The sequence below is a fragment of the Trachypithecus francoisi genome, unplaced genomic scaffold, assembly GCF_009764315.1.
Source record: "Trachypithecus francoisi isolate TF-2019V2 unplaced genomic scaffold, Tfra_2.0 Lachesis_group21, whole genome shotgun sequence".
NCBI lineage: Eukaryota > Metazoa > Chordata > Mammalia > Primates > Cercopithecidae > Trachypithecus > Trachypithecus francoisi.
In genome coordinates this window covers 47,327,436-47,349,037 of record NW_022681467.1, presented here as the reverse complement: position 1 = coordinate 47,349,037, position 21,602 = coordinate 47,327,436, and the positions used below count along the sequence as shown (strand labels likewise).

The 21,602-nt window shown below is 45.8% G+C and overlaps 1 protein-coding gene across 5 annotated transcripts in view; it reads left to right on the top strand.

Moving 5' to 3' along the window:
• Positions 1-21,602, top strand: part of ATP9A (ATPase phospholipid transporting 9A (putative)) — a 174,827-nt gene that overhangs the window by 93,847 nt on the left and 59,378 nt on the right. For all 5 annotated transcript variants that reach the window (XR_004431320.1, XM_033186753.1, XM_033186756.1 and 2 more), the window contains exons 11-14: positions 943-1,103; positions 4,003-4,145; positions 5,166-5,278; positions 19,824-20,036. Coding sequence is in view for 4 of the 5 variants with exons in the window: in XM_033186753.1 (XP_033042644.1) it covers positions 943-1,103; positions 4,003-4,145; positions 5,166-5,278; positions 19,824-20,036 (630 nt within the window). In the remaining variant the exon portion in view is untranslated. The remainder of the gene's footprint in view (positions 1-942; positions 1,104-4,002; positions 4,146-5,165; positions 5,279-19,823; positions 20,037-21,602) is intronic.

The window sequence follows — 21,602 nt, the reverse complement described above, 5'->3', positions numbered from 1 at the left end:
CCTAAATTTCCGTCATGGTCACTCCACCGTTAGACGTGACAGCCATCATTACGACGGTAAAATCGTTTGTTTAATGTTTTAGCCTTATCCTGGGGCATATTTCTGTGAAGTTATGGATATGATTTGCTACTTTTAAAAAGACTATACATGAAAATAAGTGTGTTATTATTAAAATAATAATGTCCAGGGCCAGGCGCGGTGGCTCACACCTGTAATCCCAGCACTTTGGGAGGCCGAGCCAGGTGGATCACCTGAGGCCAGGAGTTGAGACCAGCCTGGCCAACATGGTAAAACCCTGTCTCTACTGAAAATACAAAAATTAGCCAGGTGGGGTGGCAGGCGCCATAATCCCAGCTAATCGGGAGGCTGAGGCAGGAGAATCGCCTGAACCCAGGAGGTGTGAGACGAGATTGCACCCTTGCACTTCAGCCTGGGTGACAAAGCGAGACTCTGTCTCTAAATAAATAAATTAATAAATAAATATTAAAATAATAAAGTCCATTAATGCACCATCTAAAAATTAGGTTTCCACCACTGGCGTGTGCTCCAGACTTTCAGGCACTACCGAGTTGGTGTTGGGTAGGGTGCTCCGAGTTTAGGATCTAAGTCATTTTACAAGACCAAGGCACTATGCAGGGTGGTAGAGGCTGTGCAGTGCCCAACCAACCAGCACAGCAGTAACTCGCTGAGATATTTCCAACTGTAAATCTTCGTTAGTTGTAAACATGTTTTTGAATTTTCAGAATTCTTTGAGTTCCCTTGGATGCCTGTTATGAACTCCAGCCCATGGAAGCACAGTGTTCTTAGACCAAAGATAGGAGGATTGATGGGTCCCACTGTCCTCCCTGGGGTAGAGGTGTTTGTGGGGGAGGGACTGGCTCTCTGGCAGGCTGTGAGTTGCTCCAGCTAATCTCAAGCCCTGGTTTGTGCTTCGTCCCACAGATCGGCCTGTTCGACTTGGAAGTGAACTGCCTCACCAAGATCCTCTTCGGTGCCCTGGTGGTGGTCTCGCTGGTCATGGTTGCCCTTCAGCACTTTGCAGGTCGTTGGTACCTGCAGATCATCCGCTTCCTCCTCTTGTTTTCCAACATCATCCCCATTAGGTAAGCAGGCGACAAGCTTGAGTTTGGCTGCCGTGACGTCGTCTTCTCTTTACTCTTTCAAAGATGATAATTCTGTGGCTTTTATTATTATTATTATTATTTGAGATGGAGTTTTGCTCTTATCGCCCAGGTTGGAGGGCAGTGGCATGATCTCAGCTCACTGCAACCTCCACCTCCCAGGTTCAAGTGATTCTCCTGTCTCAGCCTCCCAAGTAGCTGGGATTCCAGGCATGCATCACCACACCTGGCTAATTTTTGTATTTTTAGTAGAGATGGGTTTTCACCATGTTGGCCAGCTGGTCTTGAACTCCTGACCTCAGGTGATCTGCCTGACTGAGCCTCCCAAAGTGCTGGGATTGTAGGTGTGAGCCACCGCACCCGTCGGCTTTTAAAAGGAGCAGATCTCTTTGTAGAGTGAGAAGCAAAAGCAGTCAGAGTCAGGAGTGTGGACCACACTGAGGCTCTGGCACTGGAAGATCACATTCCTCCACAAGTCATCCTTTCTTGAATTGGAGATCTTTCCTTGCCTTGAGCAGTCTATACTAGGGATGTCATTTAGAACTCCTGTCATCAGCCAGCTCTGCAAGGTTGATAGTGGCTGTTGGGACTGCTGTGTTGAGAAGGATTCTGAGCCTGCATATGGGCTCAAAGGGAAATAGTGTTGTGATTGACAGCAGTATCTGCTGTAGATGTGCAATGAAAGCTTGGTGGCACATACCAATCATTTGCCTACCTGATTTGGAGGTTGAATAAATGGTTATTTATTTATTTATTTTATTTTTGAGATGAAGTCTTGCTTTGTTGCCCAGGCCGGAGTGCAGTGGTGCGATCTCAGCTCACTGCAGCCTCCACCTCCTGGGTTCAAGCAATTCTCCTGCCTCAGCCTCCCGAGTAGCTGAAATTACAGGCTCCTGCCACCATGCCTGGCTATTTTTTATATTTTCAGTAGAGATGGTGTTTCACCATGTGGGCCAGGCTAGTCTAGAACTCCTGACCTCAAGTGATCCACCCGCCTCAGCTTCCCAAAGTGCTAGGGTTACAGGCATGAGCTACTGTGCCTGACCTGGTTTTTTAAAGTGATATAAATAATAGATTTTCATAGTAGAAAAAAATGAAGACCTGTATTAGCAAAAGAATAAAACACCTCTGCTCTCACTACCAAGTGATAATCATTGTTAATACTTTGGGATATACTTTTTTCTAGAGTGCTTTTGACTTTAGAAAAAGGAGATTTTGGTCTACCAAAATCTGCTTTTACAAAAAAACTGGAGCAGAGTGTGTTTTGAATAACATTTCTCATCACTTGCATGTGTGGCATGTCATTTTTTAGAGCTTCTGTGGGTTAGCAATCTGCTTTTCCCCATGTTGTTCTATTTCTACTTTTCCCCCATAATAATCAGTAAATATTAAACTACATATCTTTTTCCCTGAAACTTTCAGTGCTTATACTCTCTTTTATACTTGATATATTATCTTATATTTTGTCTTGCTATTTTGCATATTTAGATCATCTTGGTGAGAATTTGTCTTTTTCTGGGGACAGAGATTGTGGTTTTGTGTAAAACAGTGTGACAAAGACAGGGGGATTGTGCCCAAGTCAGTGTGCTCTGGATGGTGGATTCAGAGGATAAATACATTCACATTAGTGACTTGACTGCGAGCCAAACAAGTATTCATGGTGTGATCTAAGTGACAGAGTAGCCTTCAAAGTTCTGTCTGTAACGTGAGTAAAAATTGGTGAATCGACTCTTCATATGGCCCAGGGCTAGCCAGTAAAATGGCAAGCAATTTGATTAGTTTATAAGATGATCAATTAATTTGAAGACTTCTGTTTACTTGGTGCAATAAAATTAAATTTCAAAATGAATATAATACATACAATGAAATAGTCTTCAGCCTTCAAAAGGAAGGAAATTCTAATGCACCTTACAGTGTGAGTGAACCTTGAGAATGTTATGCTAAGCAACATAAACCAGACAAATAAACCCCCCAAAAAGCCAGAGAAAGTGTATGATTCAACTTACATGCAGTATCTAAGTTAGTTAAGTTCTGGCCAGGTGTGGTGGCTCACGTCTGTAATCCCAGCACCTTGGGAGGCCAAGACAGGTGGATCGCTTGAGCCCAGGAGTTTGAGACCAGCCTGGGCAACATGGTGTAACCGCATCTCTACTAAAAATACAAAAAATTAGCCAGGCATGGTGGCACATGCCTGTAATTCCATCTACTCTGAAGGCTGAGGCTTGAGAATCGCTTGAACCTGGGAGGCAAAGGTTGTGGTGAGCTGAAATAGCACCACTGCACTCCAGCCTGAACAACAGAGTGAGACTTCATCTCACACACACACAAAAAAAATGTAGTCAAATTCGTAGAAACATAAGTAGAGTGCTGGTTGCCAGGGGCTGCCGGGGCTAGGGTTGTGTGGGGAATGGGGCGTTACTGTTGACTGGGTGTGGAATTTCAGTTTGGGAAGATGATAGAGTTATGGAGGTAGATGATGCTGATGGCTGATAACAATGTGAATTCAGTTCAGTACTGTAGAATGGTAAATTTTCTGTTATGTATATTTTACCACAATTAAAAAAATGAATATAGCATCAAAAATACATTAGCTTAAGGGATCAGTAATTTTTCTAAAAGGTGAGATGGAAACCACTACCCTTTCTGTATTTTAAGTGACTTCGGTCCATAACATGAGCTTCGGGGCGATAATGGATTTGTTCTATGTGTGACTTGATGGTGGTTCTGGATCTCGCTGAGTCTGCGTTCACCTCCGGCAGTGTACCTCTGCAGGGAGTGAGTCCGGATGCGATGGCACTGTGTTTAGAGTCCATGTTTTTATAAAGATACAAGGAGCCTTACATCTGTCCTGTTAACCTGTTTGCCCTGGTTTTGTGACTAGTTTGCGCGTGAACCTGGACATGGGCAAGATCGTGTACAGCTGGGTGATTCGAAGGGACTCGAAAATCCCCGGGACTGTGGTTCGCTCCAGCACGATTCCCGAGCAGCTGGGCAGGATTTCGTACTTACTCACTGACAAGACAGGTGAGCCGCTTTCTGGGACCTGCACAGGATTCCCGGTGAGAGGGGATGCCTGAGGGCTTTGGCTGAGACTCTTGGGCTCTCTCTGGACATATGAGAATGCGTGTTGCTGCTATTTTATTCTCCTCATCTTTTGATGAAGATTCTTTGGTGATGAAGATGATGATAACGGCAGCAAACCCTTACTGAGGGTGAATTATGTGCAGAGGACAGTTCTGGGGAGTTTCAGGGCGGTCACTCCTTCAGTCCCCACCTGAACCTTCTGAGTTAGGTAGTGTTTCTCTCCCCCTTCTGCAGATGAGGAAATGTGGCCCAGAGAGGGTGAGTGACTTGTCACGGGCGCATAGTAGCTGGAGTAAGCTTTAACTCAGGCAGGCCTGATCTCTGACCACACCCTGATACTGCTACACAGCCTAGCGCCTGTCAAGGCATTAGGCTATCATAGTGGTAAAGAGCAAGGATTGGGAGTGGGAAGATCTGGTTTAAGCCTCATCTCTACCACTTAATGTCCATGGGGTAGAAGGGAAGCTAATGCAAAGATCCTGGGCAGCTCACCAAATCAGAGAAAAGTGAGGTTTCTGGAAGGAGAGCAACCAGGAAAGTTCTGGACAAGTCAGCATTAGGACCCTCCAGGTGGTCTCTGTAGGGCTCTGCTATTGGGGATGTATCTTTCTACTCAAGGGTCAGCATCTTTCAAGGTAGAATCTGATTGCTGTAGTGTGTCATTTGTCACCCTCCTGGCCAACGGAATGGGCCAGGCCCCTGATTGACAGTCCTCTTGGACCACCTTAGGGAATGGGCGTGTTGTGGTTAATTTCCCCTGGGAAACCTAGGAAGCTGTTTTCAAACGGGGAATGGGATTCTAGGCAGGCAAAATGCTGCAGGCGTCTACCCCAGCAGGGACAGTCCTGACCGCAGTGTGTGACATACAGCAAACTCTCCAAAGACGGCAGCTGTCATTACTATTAATAATAACAAACATCCTGAGAGACAGGCCGGCCACTCATTTGTCTCGTGTTTTAGGCACTCTTACCCAGAACGAGATGGTTTTCAAACGGCTCCATCTCGGAACAGTAGCCTACGGCCTCGACTCAATGGACGAAGTGCAAAGCCACATCTTCAGCATTTACACCCAGGTAAAGCCTTCCGTTTCAACACCCAAAACAATTCCTTGACATTTTTTTAACAGCTGTATTGAGATATAATTCACAATACTGTACAATTCACCCATTTCAAGAGTACAATTCATTGTTTTTCTTTAAAGTATATTCAGAGTTGAGCAGCTGTCACTGCAATCGATTTTATGTTCACCCCAAAAAGAAACCCTCTACCCATCAGCAGTCACTCCCCAATACCTCCCTTCTATACCCATGACACCCACACTTCCTTTACACTTTGAATAAAATTGCATTTGGGGTCCTTCCGCATCTTCCTCATCTTCTGGGCTAATCTGCTCCACTGAAGTGCTAATGGACATTAGGAAAAACCTGTGAGAAAAGTATATGCCCAATAGATAGAACCAGAAGGAACCTGCTGGTTGATTATACTTCACGTTTACGCCATGTTGATGTTTTCCCTTTCCCTGGCTATGAGCCAGAACACCAATAACAAATGGTCTGCTTGTGAAATAATCAGGACGTTATTACCTTTGCTTTCTCATCTACATTCAACTCAACAATCATGAGGAAGCAATTAGTTTATCAGAGATGACTTGCAGCTTATCTGTTCCTGCCTTTATTTTTCCTACCAAGTTTTCCAAAACCAGTCGTTTTTCAGAGAAAGCACTACTGGCACATATCCTCCTATTCCTAAAATGTTAGACCGGTGGGTCCCCATCTTGGCGGTGTGTCAGAATTGCTGGTGGTGTTTCAAAACAAAACAGAACAAAAACAAGAGACATTTATTTGGGCTTGATACCCTGGAGATTCTTACTCATTAAGACTTAGGGCAGGGCGTGGCTTAGGGTTTTAAAAGTAAGACAGACACACCCCTTGCTAATTCTGAGGCACATCCAAGGCTGAGCCAGACCACATTAGACCAGCTGCATGTTGCAGCGCTTTTTTGGAGATAACAAGAGAATAAGGAGGTCATATTTTGCTTAAATTCATTGAAATAGAGACCTTTTCCATAGTCAGAAGAACCAGTAAGAAATATGAATGAATTATCTCTGTGTACAGGTTAAAGGCAGAATCCCTGAATACTTCTTGATACAGTCATAATTGACATTTAATTTTCTGGAACATTTGTCAGTGGGCTGGATTTCCAGGCTGTCTCCTGAAAATGGCAGAGCAGGGGACAGTGTGACAGTGGGAGTAGATGTTAAGTTAGAAGAGCTGACTTGACACAGTTCGTGTCATCATCTACAACCAGCAACAAAGACCTTATTGCTGTTCCAGGCTCCATGGGGAGGTGTCGTGGCTGGTGTCCAAATGGATCCATGGACCTTTTTCAAAGCTGTACTTTAGCACTGTTAAGAAATGACGAGGAGCTTCCCTGGACAGGGAGGATGAGCCGCACAGCCCCCGTTTCCTTTCTGTCTCTCTGACCGTCTTCCTCTGTGTGGTGATTTGGGGTTGGTGTCTCTGGGGCTCAGTGCTGGAGCCTGCTGTGTTGCTTCCCAGATGGCCCCTCACCCTGCTTCCATCGCTCCGTGGATGCTGATGGCTCTGTCTCCATCTCCATCTCTAGGCCTGACCTGGAGCTTTGGATTATAACATAGCTGAATGTTTGGCATCGCTGCACATGGCTCATAAGGATGCTATACCTGGGACCCCTCCTGACTTTCTTCCCTCATCCCCTAAACCTGTTCTCTCCCAGGGCTCCTTGTCTCAGTGCATGCCACACCCTCCTTCCCAGTACCCCCGTCACCCCAGCTGAGAGCCACTGCCCCTTCTCCAGTACCTGCTTCCACCCGATCACTAGATCACCCCTTCGGCCTTTCGTTTTTTTTCCTTCTCCCTTTCTTCCCCTCCCCTCCCTCCCCTCCCACATCCCCTTCTCTCCCCTCCTCTTCCCCTCCCTTGCTTCTTTTGTAACAGGGTCTCACCCTGTCCCTAGGCTGGAGTGCAGTGGTGCAGTCACAACTCACTACAGCCTCGAACTTCTGGGCTCAAGCGATCCTCCCACCTCAGCCTCCCAGGTAGCTGGGACTACAAGTGTGCACTGGGTATGCACCACCACTCCTGGCTAATTGGGTTTCTTTTTTATAGAGACGAGGTTTCTCACTGTATTGCCCAGGCTGGACTTGAACTCCTGGGCTCAGGTGATCCTCTCACCTCCCAAAGGTTCTCAAAGTGTTGGCATTACAGGCATGAGCCACTGTGCCCAGCCACCTTTGGCCTTTTGTCTTCATCCCTTCTCACTCACTCAGCAAGGTGACACCCTCCCTCGCCTGTCTGCCATGACCCCCTGCACAGTAGCTGCCCGGCTTTCCTTCTTGCTCTCCTCTCAGGAGCGTGGGAGCCTCTTGGTACCATCAACTCCGTGGCGGGGTCTGAGACTTCCAATGGGATCTAGCCTTGGTCTTCATCCCCTCCCCTTTCCCGCAGTTCAGCCTTCCAGGTAGGGTGAGCTGCCTCATTTCTGTGTCTTAAATTAGACCCTTCCCTCGGAGCCACCAACCCCGAATGCCCACCAGGCTCCTTCCTGGGGGGCTCATTGATTGGATTGTCACTACCTAACACATGCATATCAGCACCCAGCTAGATGTCTGTATTGCTCCCAGCCCCCTCTCAGCTGTGCTGAATTTTGATGATTATATTAGACAGCTTCATAGGTGGCGGTGTGTACATCCGGTGGGAGTTACACCCATGCCATGTTGCTGGTATTTTTAAGAGCTCCTGGTGTTTATGGAAGCCATCCCATCTCAGGATATTTGTGTATTTTAGCTTTTATGGTTCATTTTTGGCTTGGCACAGATAACACTCTGTAAAGTGTTGAAACTTAGAAAACCACACTTCTTACCATGAACCCCACCTCATACTCTTTCCTTAGGGGAAGCTCGTAAATCAGTTTGCCCATCCCGGCCTTGAGTCTCAGATAGCTGTGTGTTGTGGGGTTAGGTCTTTGCGAGGCTAGGGTGAGCTCAGAATTCCAGTACAGACCTACCCAAGTGAGGCTGTGTGCATCCTTCTCTCGTGATGTCTAAAAATCCTGTCATAAGCAGAGGGACACGTGTGTGATGGGACATATGGAAGCTTTTGCATGCTTTTTTAAAACCAGTTTTATTGAGGGATGATTTACATACCTGAAAGTTCAGCCATGTTGAATACACAGTGTGGTGACTTTTAGTAAATTTACAGCTGTGGAACCATCCCAGCTATCTAACCTTAGGATATGCCCACCACCCCGCACCCATTGCAGTCACTCCTCCCACCTTTAGAGCTTCGTAAGGGGTTCTTATACCAGTGGTTCTTTCTTCTTTTTCTTTCTTCTTTTTTTTCTTTTTTGAAATAAAGTCTCACTCTGTTGCCCAGGCTGAGGTGCAGTGGTGTGATCTCAGCTGACTACAACCTCCACCTCCCGGGTTCAAGCAGTTCTCTGCCTCAGCCTTCCTTCCTAGTAGCTAGGATTACAGGCACCTGCCACCATACCCGGCTGATTTTTGTATTTTTAGTAGAGACGGGGTTTCACCATGCTGGCCTGGCTGGTCTCAAACTCCTGACCTCGGTGATCCATCCGCGTTGGTTTCCCAAAGTGCTGGGATTACAGACGTGAGTCACCATGCCCGACCCAGTGTTTCTTAAAGTATGGCCTTTGGAACCCCTGGGCCAGATCATTTGGGCCGAGTCAGGAGCACAAGGAGTTGTGCCCAGACCTGCAGTTTTAACAGGTGAACCAGGTGTTTCTAGAGTACGGTAGCATTGGAGAACAGCTGCTTTGAAAGTGAGGTTCACCTCTGTTCAGAGCATGGGTATCTAGACCTGTGGACTCCAAGGCAGAGCTTGCAAGATGACCCACCGGGGTACAGGAAGCGCCTCTTTACATTTCAATTTCATCTCTAAAATTAATGCAAAATTAAAATCTTACTAAGAGTATTGAGGTTGACCCAGGGGCCCTCACTCCATATATCAGACAGGTACTTGTCAGGTCCGGTCCTTGAGGTGTCCTGAGGAAGGGGCTGGAATTCTGCAGTTGTTTATTTTTCCAGTGTTGAAATGTAGGCCGCAGTTTATGAGCGTCCAGGTGACTTGTTCTAAGGATGTGATTGAACTAAACTGGCCTCATAAAGAGAGCAGGTGGTTTTAAAAGATTCCTGCAGGAAAGCTTCAGATTATTAATACAAGGCCAAGTAAACAGTAAGAAAATGGCCCACACATTAGGAGAGAAAACCATAACCAGCTAAGGACTTGTGATTTTTCCCCTGGATTATTCATTTACTGGTACTTTTTTTTTTGAGACGGAGTCTCACTCTGTCGCCCCAGGCTGGAGTGTAGTGGTGCTGTCTTGGCTCACTGCAAACTCCGCCTCCCGGGTTCAAGAGACTCTCCTGCCTCAGCCTCCCAAGTAGCTGGGATTGTAGGCATGTGTCAACACACCCGGCTAATTTTTTTTTTGTATTTTTGGTAGACATGGGGTTTCACTCTGTTGGCCAGGCTGGCCTCGAACTCCTGATCTCAGATGATCTGCCTGACTCTGCCTTCCAAAGTGCTGGGATTACAGGCTTGAACCACCATGCCTGACCATTTACTAGTACTTTTAGTAGAAAATGGAGATACAATTTAAAAACCATAAAATTTGCTCTTTTAAGCATGTGATTCTGTAGTTTTTATTTTTATTTTTTATTTTATTTTTTATTTATTTATTTTTTTTGAGACGGAGTCTCGCTCTGTCTCCCAGGCTGGAGTGCAGTGGCGTGATCTCGGCTCACTGCAAGCTCCGCCTCCCGGGTTCACGTCATTCTCCTGCTTCAGCCTCCGGAGCAGCTGGGACTACAGGCGCCCGCCACCACGTCCGGCTAATTTTTTGTATTTTTAGTAGAGACGGGGTTTCACAGTCTTAGCCAGGATGGTCTCAATCTCCTGACCTCATGATCCACCCGCCTCGGCCTCCCAAAGTGCTGGGATTACAGGCGTGAGCCACGGCGCCCGGTGATTCTGTAGTTTTTAATATGTTCACAACAGTGTACAAACATTGGTACTGTCTAATTTTAGAACATTTTTGTCACCCCTAAAAAGAAAGCTCACATCCCTTGAGCTCCCAACCCCCCTGCTCAATCTCCCCAAGCTCATGGCAGCAGCCAGTCTACTTTCTGTCTCTGGATCTGCCTATTCTGAACATTGCCTGTAAATAGAATCAAACAATATGTGACCTTTTGTGTCTGGCCCGTCTTCCGTTTAGCAGAGTATTTGCAAGGTTCTTCCTGGTTGTAGCAGGTGTATGTACTTTATTCCTTTTTGTAGCTGAATAACAGGTATGACGATTTGAAATTTAAGTTTAGACTGGGCGTGGTGGCTCACGCCTGTAATCCTGGCACTTTTGGGAGGCCAAGGAAGGCAGATCACAAGGTCAGGAGTTCGAGACCAGCCTGACCAACATGGTGAAACCCCGTCTCTACTAAAAATACGAAAAAAATTAGCCAGGCGTGGTGGCGGGCGCTTGTAATCCCAGCTACACAGGACGCTGAGGCAGGAGAATAGCTTGAACCCGGGAAGCGGAGGTTGAAGTGAGCCGAGATTGTGCCACTGCACTCCAACCTGGGTGACAGAGCGAGACTCCTCTCAAAAGAAAAAAAAAAAAGAAATTTAAGTTTAAATCTATAATTCTCAGTGCTCCTTACCCTGAGTATATGTTATTTTGAGATACTAGCTAATTGTGTGAGAAATGCTGTTTTTCATTTTGCTTTCTTACTTATTTTTATTTTTATTTTTTTGAGACAGAGTCTTACTCTCTTACTTAGGCTACGCTGCAATGGTGCCATCACAGCTCACCGTAGCCTTGCCCTCCCAGGCTCAGGTGATCCTCTCACCTCAGCCTCCCAAGTAGCTGGGACCACAGACATGCATCACCATACCTGGCTTATTTTTGTATTTTTTGTAGAGAAGGGGTGTTACCATTTGCCCAGGCTGGTCTCGAACTCCTGGGCTCTAGCAGTTAGCCCACTTCAGCCTCCCAAAGTGCTGGGATTACAGGCATGAGCCACTGCAGCCAGTCCTGTTTTTCATTTTTATCATAGGATTTTAGAATTTCCTTTCTTGTTTTGTAATGTTCAGTAGTACAAGACAGTATTTATACAAAGATCAATATATATAGATGGAAGGTACTTGAAAAACTTTTCCCGCCAGGCGCGGTGGCTCACGCCTGTAATCCCAGCACTTTGGGAGGCCGAGGTGGGCAGATCACCTGAGATCGGGAGTTCAAGACCAGCCTGAGCCAACATGGAGAAACCCCGTCTCTACTAAAAATACAAAATTAGCCGGGCGTGGTGGTGCATGCCTGTAATCCCAGCTACTCAGGAGGCTGAGGCAGGAGAATCGCTTGAACCCAGGAGGTGGAGGTTGCAGTGAGCCGAGATCGTGCCATTGTACTCCAGCCTGGGCAACAAGAGTGAAACTCCATCTCAAAAAAAAAAAAAAAGGAAAAGAAAAAATTTTCCTAATATGTTATATGATCAAAATATTTGAAGACAACTAGTCTGTATTACCTAGAGTTTGTGGTAGTTTATTTTACTCTTCCCAGCAAGTGGAAATATCTTGAATTCTTGTTAATAGATGTGTCTGAGGAAAACATGAAGGACTTCAGGAAATGGGAGCTTTGTGGTGCCCTGCTCCAGAGACACGTGGCCAGCACATCTGCCTGTTTCTGTAGCCTGCTTTGTACACGTAAATTCATATTTTAAATCATAATTGGGGTCAGGCTCAGTGGCCCATACCTGTAATCACAGCACTTTGGGAGGCCAAGGTGGTTAGGAGTTCAAGACCATCCTGGCTAACACGGCAAAACCCTGTCTCTACTAAAAATAGAAAAATTAGGCCAGGCACGGTGGCTCACGCCTGCAATCCCAGCACTTTAGGAGGCCGAGGCGGGTGGATCACAGAGTCAGGAGATCGAGCCCATCCTGGCTAACATGGTGAAACCCTGTCTCTACTAAAAAAAATACAAAAACTTAGCCGGGCGTGGTGGTACGCGTCTGCAGTCGCAGCTACATGGGAGGCGGAGGCAGGAGAATCGCTTGAACCGGGAGGTGGAGGTTGCAGTGATCAGAGCTTGTGCCACTGTACTCCAGCCTGGGTGACAGAGCGAGACTCTGTCTCAAACAAACAAACAACCAAACAAAATTTGGCTGGGCGTGGTGGTGAGTGCCTGTAATCCCAGCTACTCCGGAGGCTGAGGCAAGAGACTTGCTTGAACCCAAGAGGTAGAGGTTGTAGTGAGCTGAGATCGTGCCATTGCACTCAGCCTGGGTGACAGAGCAAGACTGTCTCAAACAAACTGTAATTGGGATTATTTCACATACTTTGGTCTGTGAACTGTCATTTTTCATTTACTGAGTTTTTTTTTTTTTATGAGCATGTGAGTTTGTGATTTATTTTTCTGCACACAACATATGTGCACAGGATGCACTCAGTTCATCAGTACTGACTGCCAGAGAGCGTTCTTTCTTTCCGCATCCACAGAAAACAGATACAAAGTTCGGTTTATGTTCTCTCTTTTTTTTTTTTTTGAGACGGAGTCTTGCTTTGTCTCCCGGTCTGGAGTGCAGTGGCGTGATCTCCACCCACTGCCAGCTCCACCTCCCGGGTTCATGCCATTCTTCTGCCTCCGCCTCCCAAGTAGCTGGGACTACAGGTGCCTGCCACCACGCCCAGCTAATTTTTTGTATTTTTAGTAGAGACGAGGTTTCACCATGTTAGTCAGGATGGTCTCGATCTCCTGACCTTGTGGTACGCCTGCCACGGCCTCCCAAAGTGCTGGGATTACAGACGTGAGCCACTGAGTTTATATTCTCTTGAGGAAGAATTTTTTTTTTTTGGTCAGTGTGGTTTTCTCTGGGACATGGAGCTTATTTCATTTTTTACTCATTCAAAAAACTTTTCATAAAAAAAGTATGAAAGTTGTTTTGCAGAAGAAATAAATCATAGAGCCTAGCACAAAGACAAAACATTGAATTCGCCTGTATTCACATCATTTAGCAGTAACCAGTATTAACACTTGGGTGGACAAAACGCCAAATACTCTGCCTTTGTGTGTCTGGATAGATGTGTTCTTTAGTTCTCCCTGTGTGTGTGTTTTCTTTTCAATGAGAACCCATCATATTCCTTTCTTTTTAAACTAGAGTTGACCACCAGAATTGCCTGTAAAGTTTAAAAAATATAAATATAAATATATGCCTGGGCTCTACTGCATTCTTTGGGTCTGGATCTTAAGTATGCATATTTTTAATAATCTTTTTTTTTGAGACGGAGTTTTTGATCTTGTTGCCCAGGCTGGAGTGCAGTGGTGTGATCTTGGCTCTCTGCAACCTCTGCCTCGTGGGTTCAAGCAATTCTCCTGCCTCAGCTTCCTGAGTAGCTGGGATTACAGATGCCTGCCACCACGCCAGCTAATTTTTGTATTTTTAGTAGAGATGGGGTTTCACCATGTTGGCCAGGCTGATCTCGAACTCCTGACCTCAGGTAATCCGCCCGCCTCAGCCTCCCAAAGTGCTGGGATTACAGGCGTGAGCCACTGTGCCTGGCGTGTATATTTTGAAAAATCTTTATTGGTTATTCCTGGTTAAGAACCACTGCCAGAATAACACTATTTAATTTCCTTCTTTTCACTCTTGTCAAGGTTTTTAATGGTTTCATAACACAGTCCAGACTAGAGTAAGACAAGTGAGGAACTCACATAGCAAATTCAACCGGGTACCAAAATAAATAAATAAATAAATAAAGCAAATCACATTTTGGTGAATTTTTTTTTTTTTTTTTTTTTGAGACAGAGTCTTGCTCTGTTAACCAGGCTGGAGTACAGTGGCGCGATCTCAGCTCACTGCAACCTCTGCCTCCCAGGTTGAAGTAATTATCCTGCCTCAGCCTCCCAAGTAGCTGGGATTACAGGCGTCTGCCACCATGCCTGGCTGATTTTTGTGTTTTTAGTAGAGACGGGGTTTCACTCTGTTGGCCATCTGGTCTCGAGCTCCTGATCTCAGGTGATCCACTCGTCTTTCCCCAAAGTGCTGGGATTACAGGTGTGAGCCACCGCACCTGGCGCAGTGCAGTATTATAAAAACTCAAGTGCAAAAAATTTATGAAGAACGAAATACTGAAATTTTAAATGAAGGCAAGATCCAACCTTGCGCTAGCGCAGTTCAGCTACACTAACTCGCCCTGGTCCTAGCCCTGGATTTACAGTTTCAGTGGCTATCAGGCTTCTCATTATTGATGTATTGGGGCTGGATTATTCTTTGTCATGGAAGGCTGTCCTGTGCCTCGCAGGAGGTTTGGCAGCATGCTACAGATTCCTATAGCACCCCTGTCCCTTCACAGTTGTGACAACCAACTATGTGTCCAGACATGACCAAACGAGAGGCAAAATCATCCAAGTTGAGAATGATGGTGGTATATGGGTACGTTGAAATTTATTGTCTTTGTCTTGCATGATGATGTCTGCTCTACAGCAGTAAACATTGGATTTACTCAGTCACTTAATCAGCCTGTAACTCAGCTGATTCATTTGGAGGTAGTAGCTCTGAGCCTGTCTTTGTGATGGTGGCCCTTTGAGGTGAATAAGTCATCAGCTCTGAGCTTTTTTGAGGTGGCAGGTTAGGGTTATGACAGAAATTCCTTATCTTTTTTTTTTTTTTTTTTTTGAGACGGAGTCTCACTCTGTCGCCCAGGCTGGAGTGCAGTGGCCGGATCTCAGCTCACTGCAAGCTCCGCCTCCCGGGTTTACGCCATTCTCCTGCCTCAGCCTCCCGAGTAGCTGGGACTACGGGCGCCCGCCACCACGCCCGGCTAGTTTTTTGTATTTTTTTAGTAGAGACGGGGTTTCACCGTGTTAGCCAGGATGGTCTCGATTTCCTGACCTCGTGATCCGCCCGTCTCGGCCTCCCAAAGTGCTGGGATGACAGGCTTGAGCCACCGCGCCCGGCCAGAAATTCCTTATCTTTAATAGTGTATTTCTGGCTGGGCACAGTGGCTCACACCTGTCATCCCAGCACTTTGGGAGGCCGAGACAGGAGGTTGGCTTGAGCCTAGAAGTTAGAAAACAGCCTGGGCAATAGAGGAGACCTTATCTCTACCAAAAAAAGAAAAAAAGCTGGGCATGGTGGTGCACACCTGTGGTCCCCGGTATTCAGGAGGCTGAGGTAGGAGGATTACTTGAACTCAGAGGGTTGAGGCTGCAGTGAGCTGTGATCATGCCATTTCACTCCAGCCTGGGCAACAGAGTGAGACCCTGTCTCAAAAAAAAAAAAAAAAAAATGTGTTTCAATCAACTGCAGCCCATTCCTAATATCCATTAATAGTGTGAATGCCCATATGTGGTGAGGTTTTCACTGCATTTGGAAAGAAAATTGGCATTCTGGTGACTCAATGCTTAATTTTTGTATTAATCTTTTCTGTAATACAGGCTGGAGTTCTTGTCGGGAAATGGCCCTAGCTGTGGATTACTAATGGGAACAGGAAGCCTATTTTCCCTGCCTTGGTGTCTCATTTATTGGCTGGGATGCTATAAATGACTTGGGGGCTTTATAGGATCCGAGACACCCACCCAGCGGCCCAAGTCAGGGCCCTTTGTATTTGGAGATCTTAATTCCTCTCCCAGTAGTGACCTATGCTTGTTCTGAAGTCACTTCTGACCTTGTGTGGAGCTGTTCTGCCCTCCCTCCCTCCATAAGGGGACCAGTGGTTTTTCCCCAGGGCAAAAAGAGTCATAACCTGCCTCTGTGGATGCCACATCTGTTTTTGTTTTCCCCTGGTATTTTCTAAGTAAGAAGAAATGTGTGTAGGTTAAAGGGCCTATGGGGAGGAGGTTAGAGATAAACACTGTACAATGTGAAACTCTTCCATATGGGGAATGTGAGGATGTTTGAAGACTGGACCTAAGACAGGCATCATCCAAACACAGCCCCTGGTCAGTTTCAGTGCCTTAAGGATGTATGTGCATGACCATTTGGTGTGCACATAAGACTTTATTTGACAATTAAAAGAAGCAGTTTCAGCACCAATGACTATTTCCTCTCCTTCCTGGAACATTTTAGTAGGAAAGGTGGGAAAGTATTAATTTAAGAGAGAAATAAAGATATGTGGGTGGAGGCATTGAACCTGTGCCTGTGATGTTGGTCAGGCTATCATAGTTGTCTTCCAGTTCATTCATTGTCAGATGGTCCCCTGAGCCGCAAGTGAGGCCTTTGTGAACATCTGACCGTCTGTGGTTCTCTTTTTGCCTTGCTTGGGAGTTCTTTCACCTGGAACACAAAATCCCGTGGCTCTGTGTTATCCCATGTTTGAAATATTAGTGGAAGCATTTGTCTTTTGTAGACATGAAATCAGATTGCTTTACAAAATCCAGAAGTTCATGAAGGATGCCCTCGGTACAGCTTTTCATTTAAACCCATGGTTACTGAAACTTGCCAAAAACAGTAATTACCTTGTCAAAGGTCTTGTTATTGCACCTAATGTTAAATAACGATTTGGTCCAGGTGCTGAGGAATGCGGACAGAAATGAAGACACATGTTCGTGGCTAGAACGTAAATTACAGAATTGAAAAAAAAAAAGTTCTCGATTTAGTCTCTCCAATAGAGAACCTTTCTGTAAATCTTTTCTTTATAATTTTAGAGTTAAATTCTTTATAATTAAAAGCACTCGGCAAATAACGATTCATTTAAACCGGAGTTCTGATTCATTACTCTAATTATTGTTACCATGCAGTGCCCTTTGGCCTGGAAGTGAAACTCGTGTGCTCCTGACACCAGAGGTTAACAGAGCAGGAAGCCAGAGCACTGTGTCCCCGCAGTGACCAGAATAATTTAGTAATTGTCTAATTACCTGTGGAGTCTAATGCTACTACTAAAAATAGTATTAAAAAATTAAATGAAAGTCGTTTTCTTGTTTCTTGTAACCCATCTGTTCTCTATTTTGGGCAATCGGGTGTCATGGGTGTAAAGTGCGACTCATTTTAAAGGATCAGATCACTTCTCTCCCGTTGGATGAATATGTTTTTAATAGAATGTAGAATCTGGTAACTCCATACACATTTCTAGCCTCCATGATTCAGTTAGCTGTGGATTCAATAAGACTGTTGTAGGTGACTCTTTGTCTAAATCTGTGATTTAAAATCTGAAACTGATGTTGATTTCATAGTTGTTTCTTCTTGAAAATGAAAAAAAAATTCATGTCAATTAAGGCCCCCCCACCACCACCTTGGGAATATTAAGTTATTAATTTAATTGTTCAGCAAATATCTGTTGCATACCAGACACTGCCCTGGGTGCTAGAATACAGTGATGAGTAACTCACTCAGGTGAGCCTTCTGTTTCTGTGGTCTAGTGAGAGGGAACCGTCAGGTAAATAGGCCAATTCAGACAATGAAGAGAGTAACACACGGTGTTGCTGAAACGTGACTTGCAGTGGGAAGGCAAGCGGAATGCCATGAACCAGGGGTCCCAGGGAGAGCCTCTTTGAGGAGGTAAAGTTGAATTGAGGCCTGAATGATGAGACTGAGCAATCCAGCCCTGCGGTGAGCTGGGGGATAGGGTTCCAGGCAGAGGGCACGGCAAGTGCAGAGGCCTTCAGGCAGGAAGAAGCTTGGCAGTGCCCAAAGAACAGAAAGGCCAGCATGGCTGGAGTGGAGGGAACAGGAGGAAGATGGCATGAGGGACAGCTGGAGACGCAGGCAGGTGCTGATCAGATGCGAGGGCATTTGACTTGTGTTGAACAATGAGCCGTAGATTGTTAAGTGCCTTTCCTCCCCCTCTCCCACAGTGGTCTTAATTTTCATTATACTCTAAAGCAGTAGAACCCTTGCCTAGGTAGGGGCCAGGCACGGTAGCTCACACCTGTCATCCAGGCACTGTGGGAGGCTGAGGTGGGCGGATCGCTTGAGGTCAGGAGTTTGAGACCAGCCTAGCCAACATGGTGAAACCCCATCTCTACTGAAAATACAAGAGTTAGCAGGGCTTGGTGGCGGGCACCTGTAATGTCAGCTACTTGGGAGGCTGAGGCAGGAGAATCACTTGAACCCAGGAGGGGGAGATTGCAGTGAGCTGAGATCACGCCACTGCACTTCAGCCTGGGTGACAGAGTGAGACTCATGTCTCAAAAAAAAAAAAAAAAAGGAAGCATAGGTGGCACCTGATGTGTGGCACAGGAATGGAGCTGCAGACGGCATTTCCCATCCTGCTGCAGTTGGTGGTGCTGAGTGGGTTTCTCAGGATTCCTGGGGCTCAGTGTGGAGCATGGATTGAAAACCACCTCTAGTTCACTCCTCTCATTGACAGGAAACGCTCAGAGAACAGGCATCGCTTGCTGCAGGTCTCCTAGCTGCTTACCACCCATCCAAGAATAAGGCTCAGCTTTGGTTTCCCTTCAGTGCTCTTTTTACTGTGTTGCTCAAAGCCATTTTTCCAGGACTTAACCCATTCCTGGCCCTTCAGAGGCTGAGCTGTGTTGCCAGTTGTAAAGGAAGGGATGGAGAAGGCCAGTGTGTGCCATGGAGCTGCCTCTCAGGCAAGAGCCAGGGTCTAAAGTCAGCCTGCAAGGCAACACTTGAGCACAGTTACCATTACTCCTGAAAGTCTAGCTTCACTGGAGGGCCAGGTGCCATTTTGCAGTGAGTCCCATCCAGCCAAGGTTTCCTCCGGCTGTTCCTGACGCCTTGCTGGGCTGCCCTGGGTTGCTTGTTGTTGATGGTTGTTACTTGCATAGGGTACCCGATGAGGTTGTTGCCTTCTGTTGTAAACCAAGAAGATTGTGAGCTTAAACAGTGGTTCTAAGCCAAGGATGAATTTGGCCTCCAGTGGACATTTGGTGACATCTCTTGTCACAACTAGGGGAGTGCTGCTGGCATCCAGCGCATCTGGTGGCTGGAGGACAGGGATGCTGCTGAACACCCTATAATGTCCCGCAACATAGGAGTATCCCAGTGGGGAAGCCCTGCTCTGAACTACCGGGATCCCTTTCAGTGCAGTGGGGTCCTCATTCTGTCAAAAGCCCCTGACACCAGAGATCGAGACCCTCCTGGCTAACACAGTGAAACCTCGTCTCTACTAAAAATACAAAAAATTAGCCAGGCGTGGTGGCAGGTGCCTGTATTCCCAGCTACTCGGGAGGCTGAGCAGGAGAATGGCGTGAACCCGGGAGGTGGAGCTTGCAGTGAGCCGAGATTGTGCCACTGCACTCCAGCCTGGGTGACAGAGCGAGACTGTCTCAAAAAGAAAAAAATAAAAATAAATAAAAAGCCCCTGATACCACCCCAGGGAAGATAGATTCACTCAGTCTGCAGGTAGAATCATTTTCATTCATTAAATTGTAATTTTTCCCTTTGTTTATTTTTAATTTTTTTTTTTTTTGGCCAAGCATAAATGACAAACCCTGAAAATTGCATGTCATTTATTTGCAGTATCATCGTAGATATACCTAAGAGTTCTGTGTGTTGTAACAGTAGAAGAAAAGCAAGAGCTGCACGGCTGTTCTTCCACACTCTCCACATCATTCCTGCCTCTGGTCATCTTCTTTATTCATTTCTCCTTTCTGTAGCAATCCCAGGACCCACCCGCTCAGAAGGGCCCGACGCTCACCACCAAGGTCCGACGGACCATGAGTAGCCGCGTGCACGAAGCCGTGAAGGCCATCGCGCTCTGCCACAACGTGACTCCTGTGTACGAGTCCAATGGTGTGACCGACCAGGCTGAGGCTGAGAAGCAGTACGAAGACTCCTGCCGCGTGTACCAGGCATCCAGCCCCGATGAGGTAAACCTGGGCAGGTGTGGCAAGGCCTGGGGAGGCCCTGCTTGTTTTCTCTGTGCTGGAATTAGGCGTTTTCTAAGGAAGCCATGTGTCAGGGCAGATAGGAGTCAGGATGGTGCAGGGCTGCTGGGAGACACATTTTCAAATACAAGAAAGAACTGCTCTTCCTCTAAAAAGAATAGCCTTGGACTTGAGGTATAACCTAAATTAGGAAAGTTAGAGATTTTGTTTTGTAACTCAAAAGGCCAGCATAACGGGGGCACAAGGTCCCATTTAAACCACATTCTTTAAAAAAGATGTAAATAATTAAGATCTTAATTAAGATAAACACATTCCTTACAATCTACCCATTTAAAGTATGACTTTTTAATTTTATTTTTTCTTCCCCGAGATACAGTTTCACTCTGTTGCCCAGACTGGAGTGCAGTGGCATGATCTCAGCCCACTGCAACCTCCGCCTCCGGGGTTCGAGCGATTCTCCTGTCTCAGCCTCCTGAGTAGCTGGGATTACAGGCACCCACCACCTCACCCAGCTAATTTTTTGTATTTTTAATTGGTGGGGTTTCATCATGTTGGCCAGGCTGGTCTCGAACTCCTGACCTCAGTTGATCCACCCGCCTTGGCCTCCCAAAGTGTTGGGGATTACAGGCGTGAGCCACTGCGTTGGTCAGTATGTCTTCTTAGTATAGTTAGTATATTTGGGGCTTTTTTTAAACAACCATCATCACAATCAAATTAGGATATTTTTATCACCGCAAAGGAAATTCTATACCCACTTTCCTGCTGTACCCCCTTCTCTTCCTCGTTCCTCCAGCCCTAAAGCACCCACTAATCTACTTTCTACCTCTATAGATTTGCCTATGACAGACACTCCAAACAACTGGAACCATACAATAGGTGGCCTTTTGTGATCGGCCTCTTTTACTTAGTGTAATGTTTTCAAGATTCATCCGTTCATGCTTTCAAGCATTCATGAATTCAAGCATTCATGCATCAATGCTTCATTCCTTTTTATAACTGAATAATAATCTGTTTATGGATATATTACATTTTATGTATCCGTTCGTCAATGAATGCATATTTGGGTTTTTTTTTGTCTGTTATAGATAATGCTGCTATGAACAATTGTGTACAAGTATTTGAGTGGGTGTAGATTTCTGTTTCTCTTGGGTATATACCTAGGAGTGGGTTGGCAGCATCGTATGGTGACTCTATAGTTAACCTTTTGAGGAACTGTCTATCTGTTTTCCAAAAGTGGCTGCACTGTTTTATGTATCTACCAGCAACGTATGACAGTTTCCATTTCTCCACATCTTGGTCAATACTTGTTACTGTCAGTTCTTTGGATTCTGGACGTCCTAGTCAGTGTGGAGTGGTATCTCATTGTGGTTTTGATTTGTGTTTTCCCGATGGCTCCTAATGTTGAACATCTTTTCGTGTACTTATTGGCCATTTGTAGATCTTCTTTGGAAAAATGTCTATCCATATCCTTTACCCGTTTTTACTTGGTCTGTTTGTCTTTTTGTTGAGGTGTCGTTTGTTTGTTTGTTTGTTTGTTTGTTTGTTTTT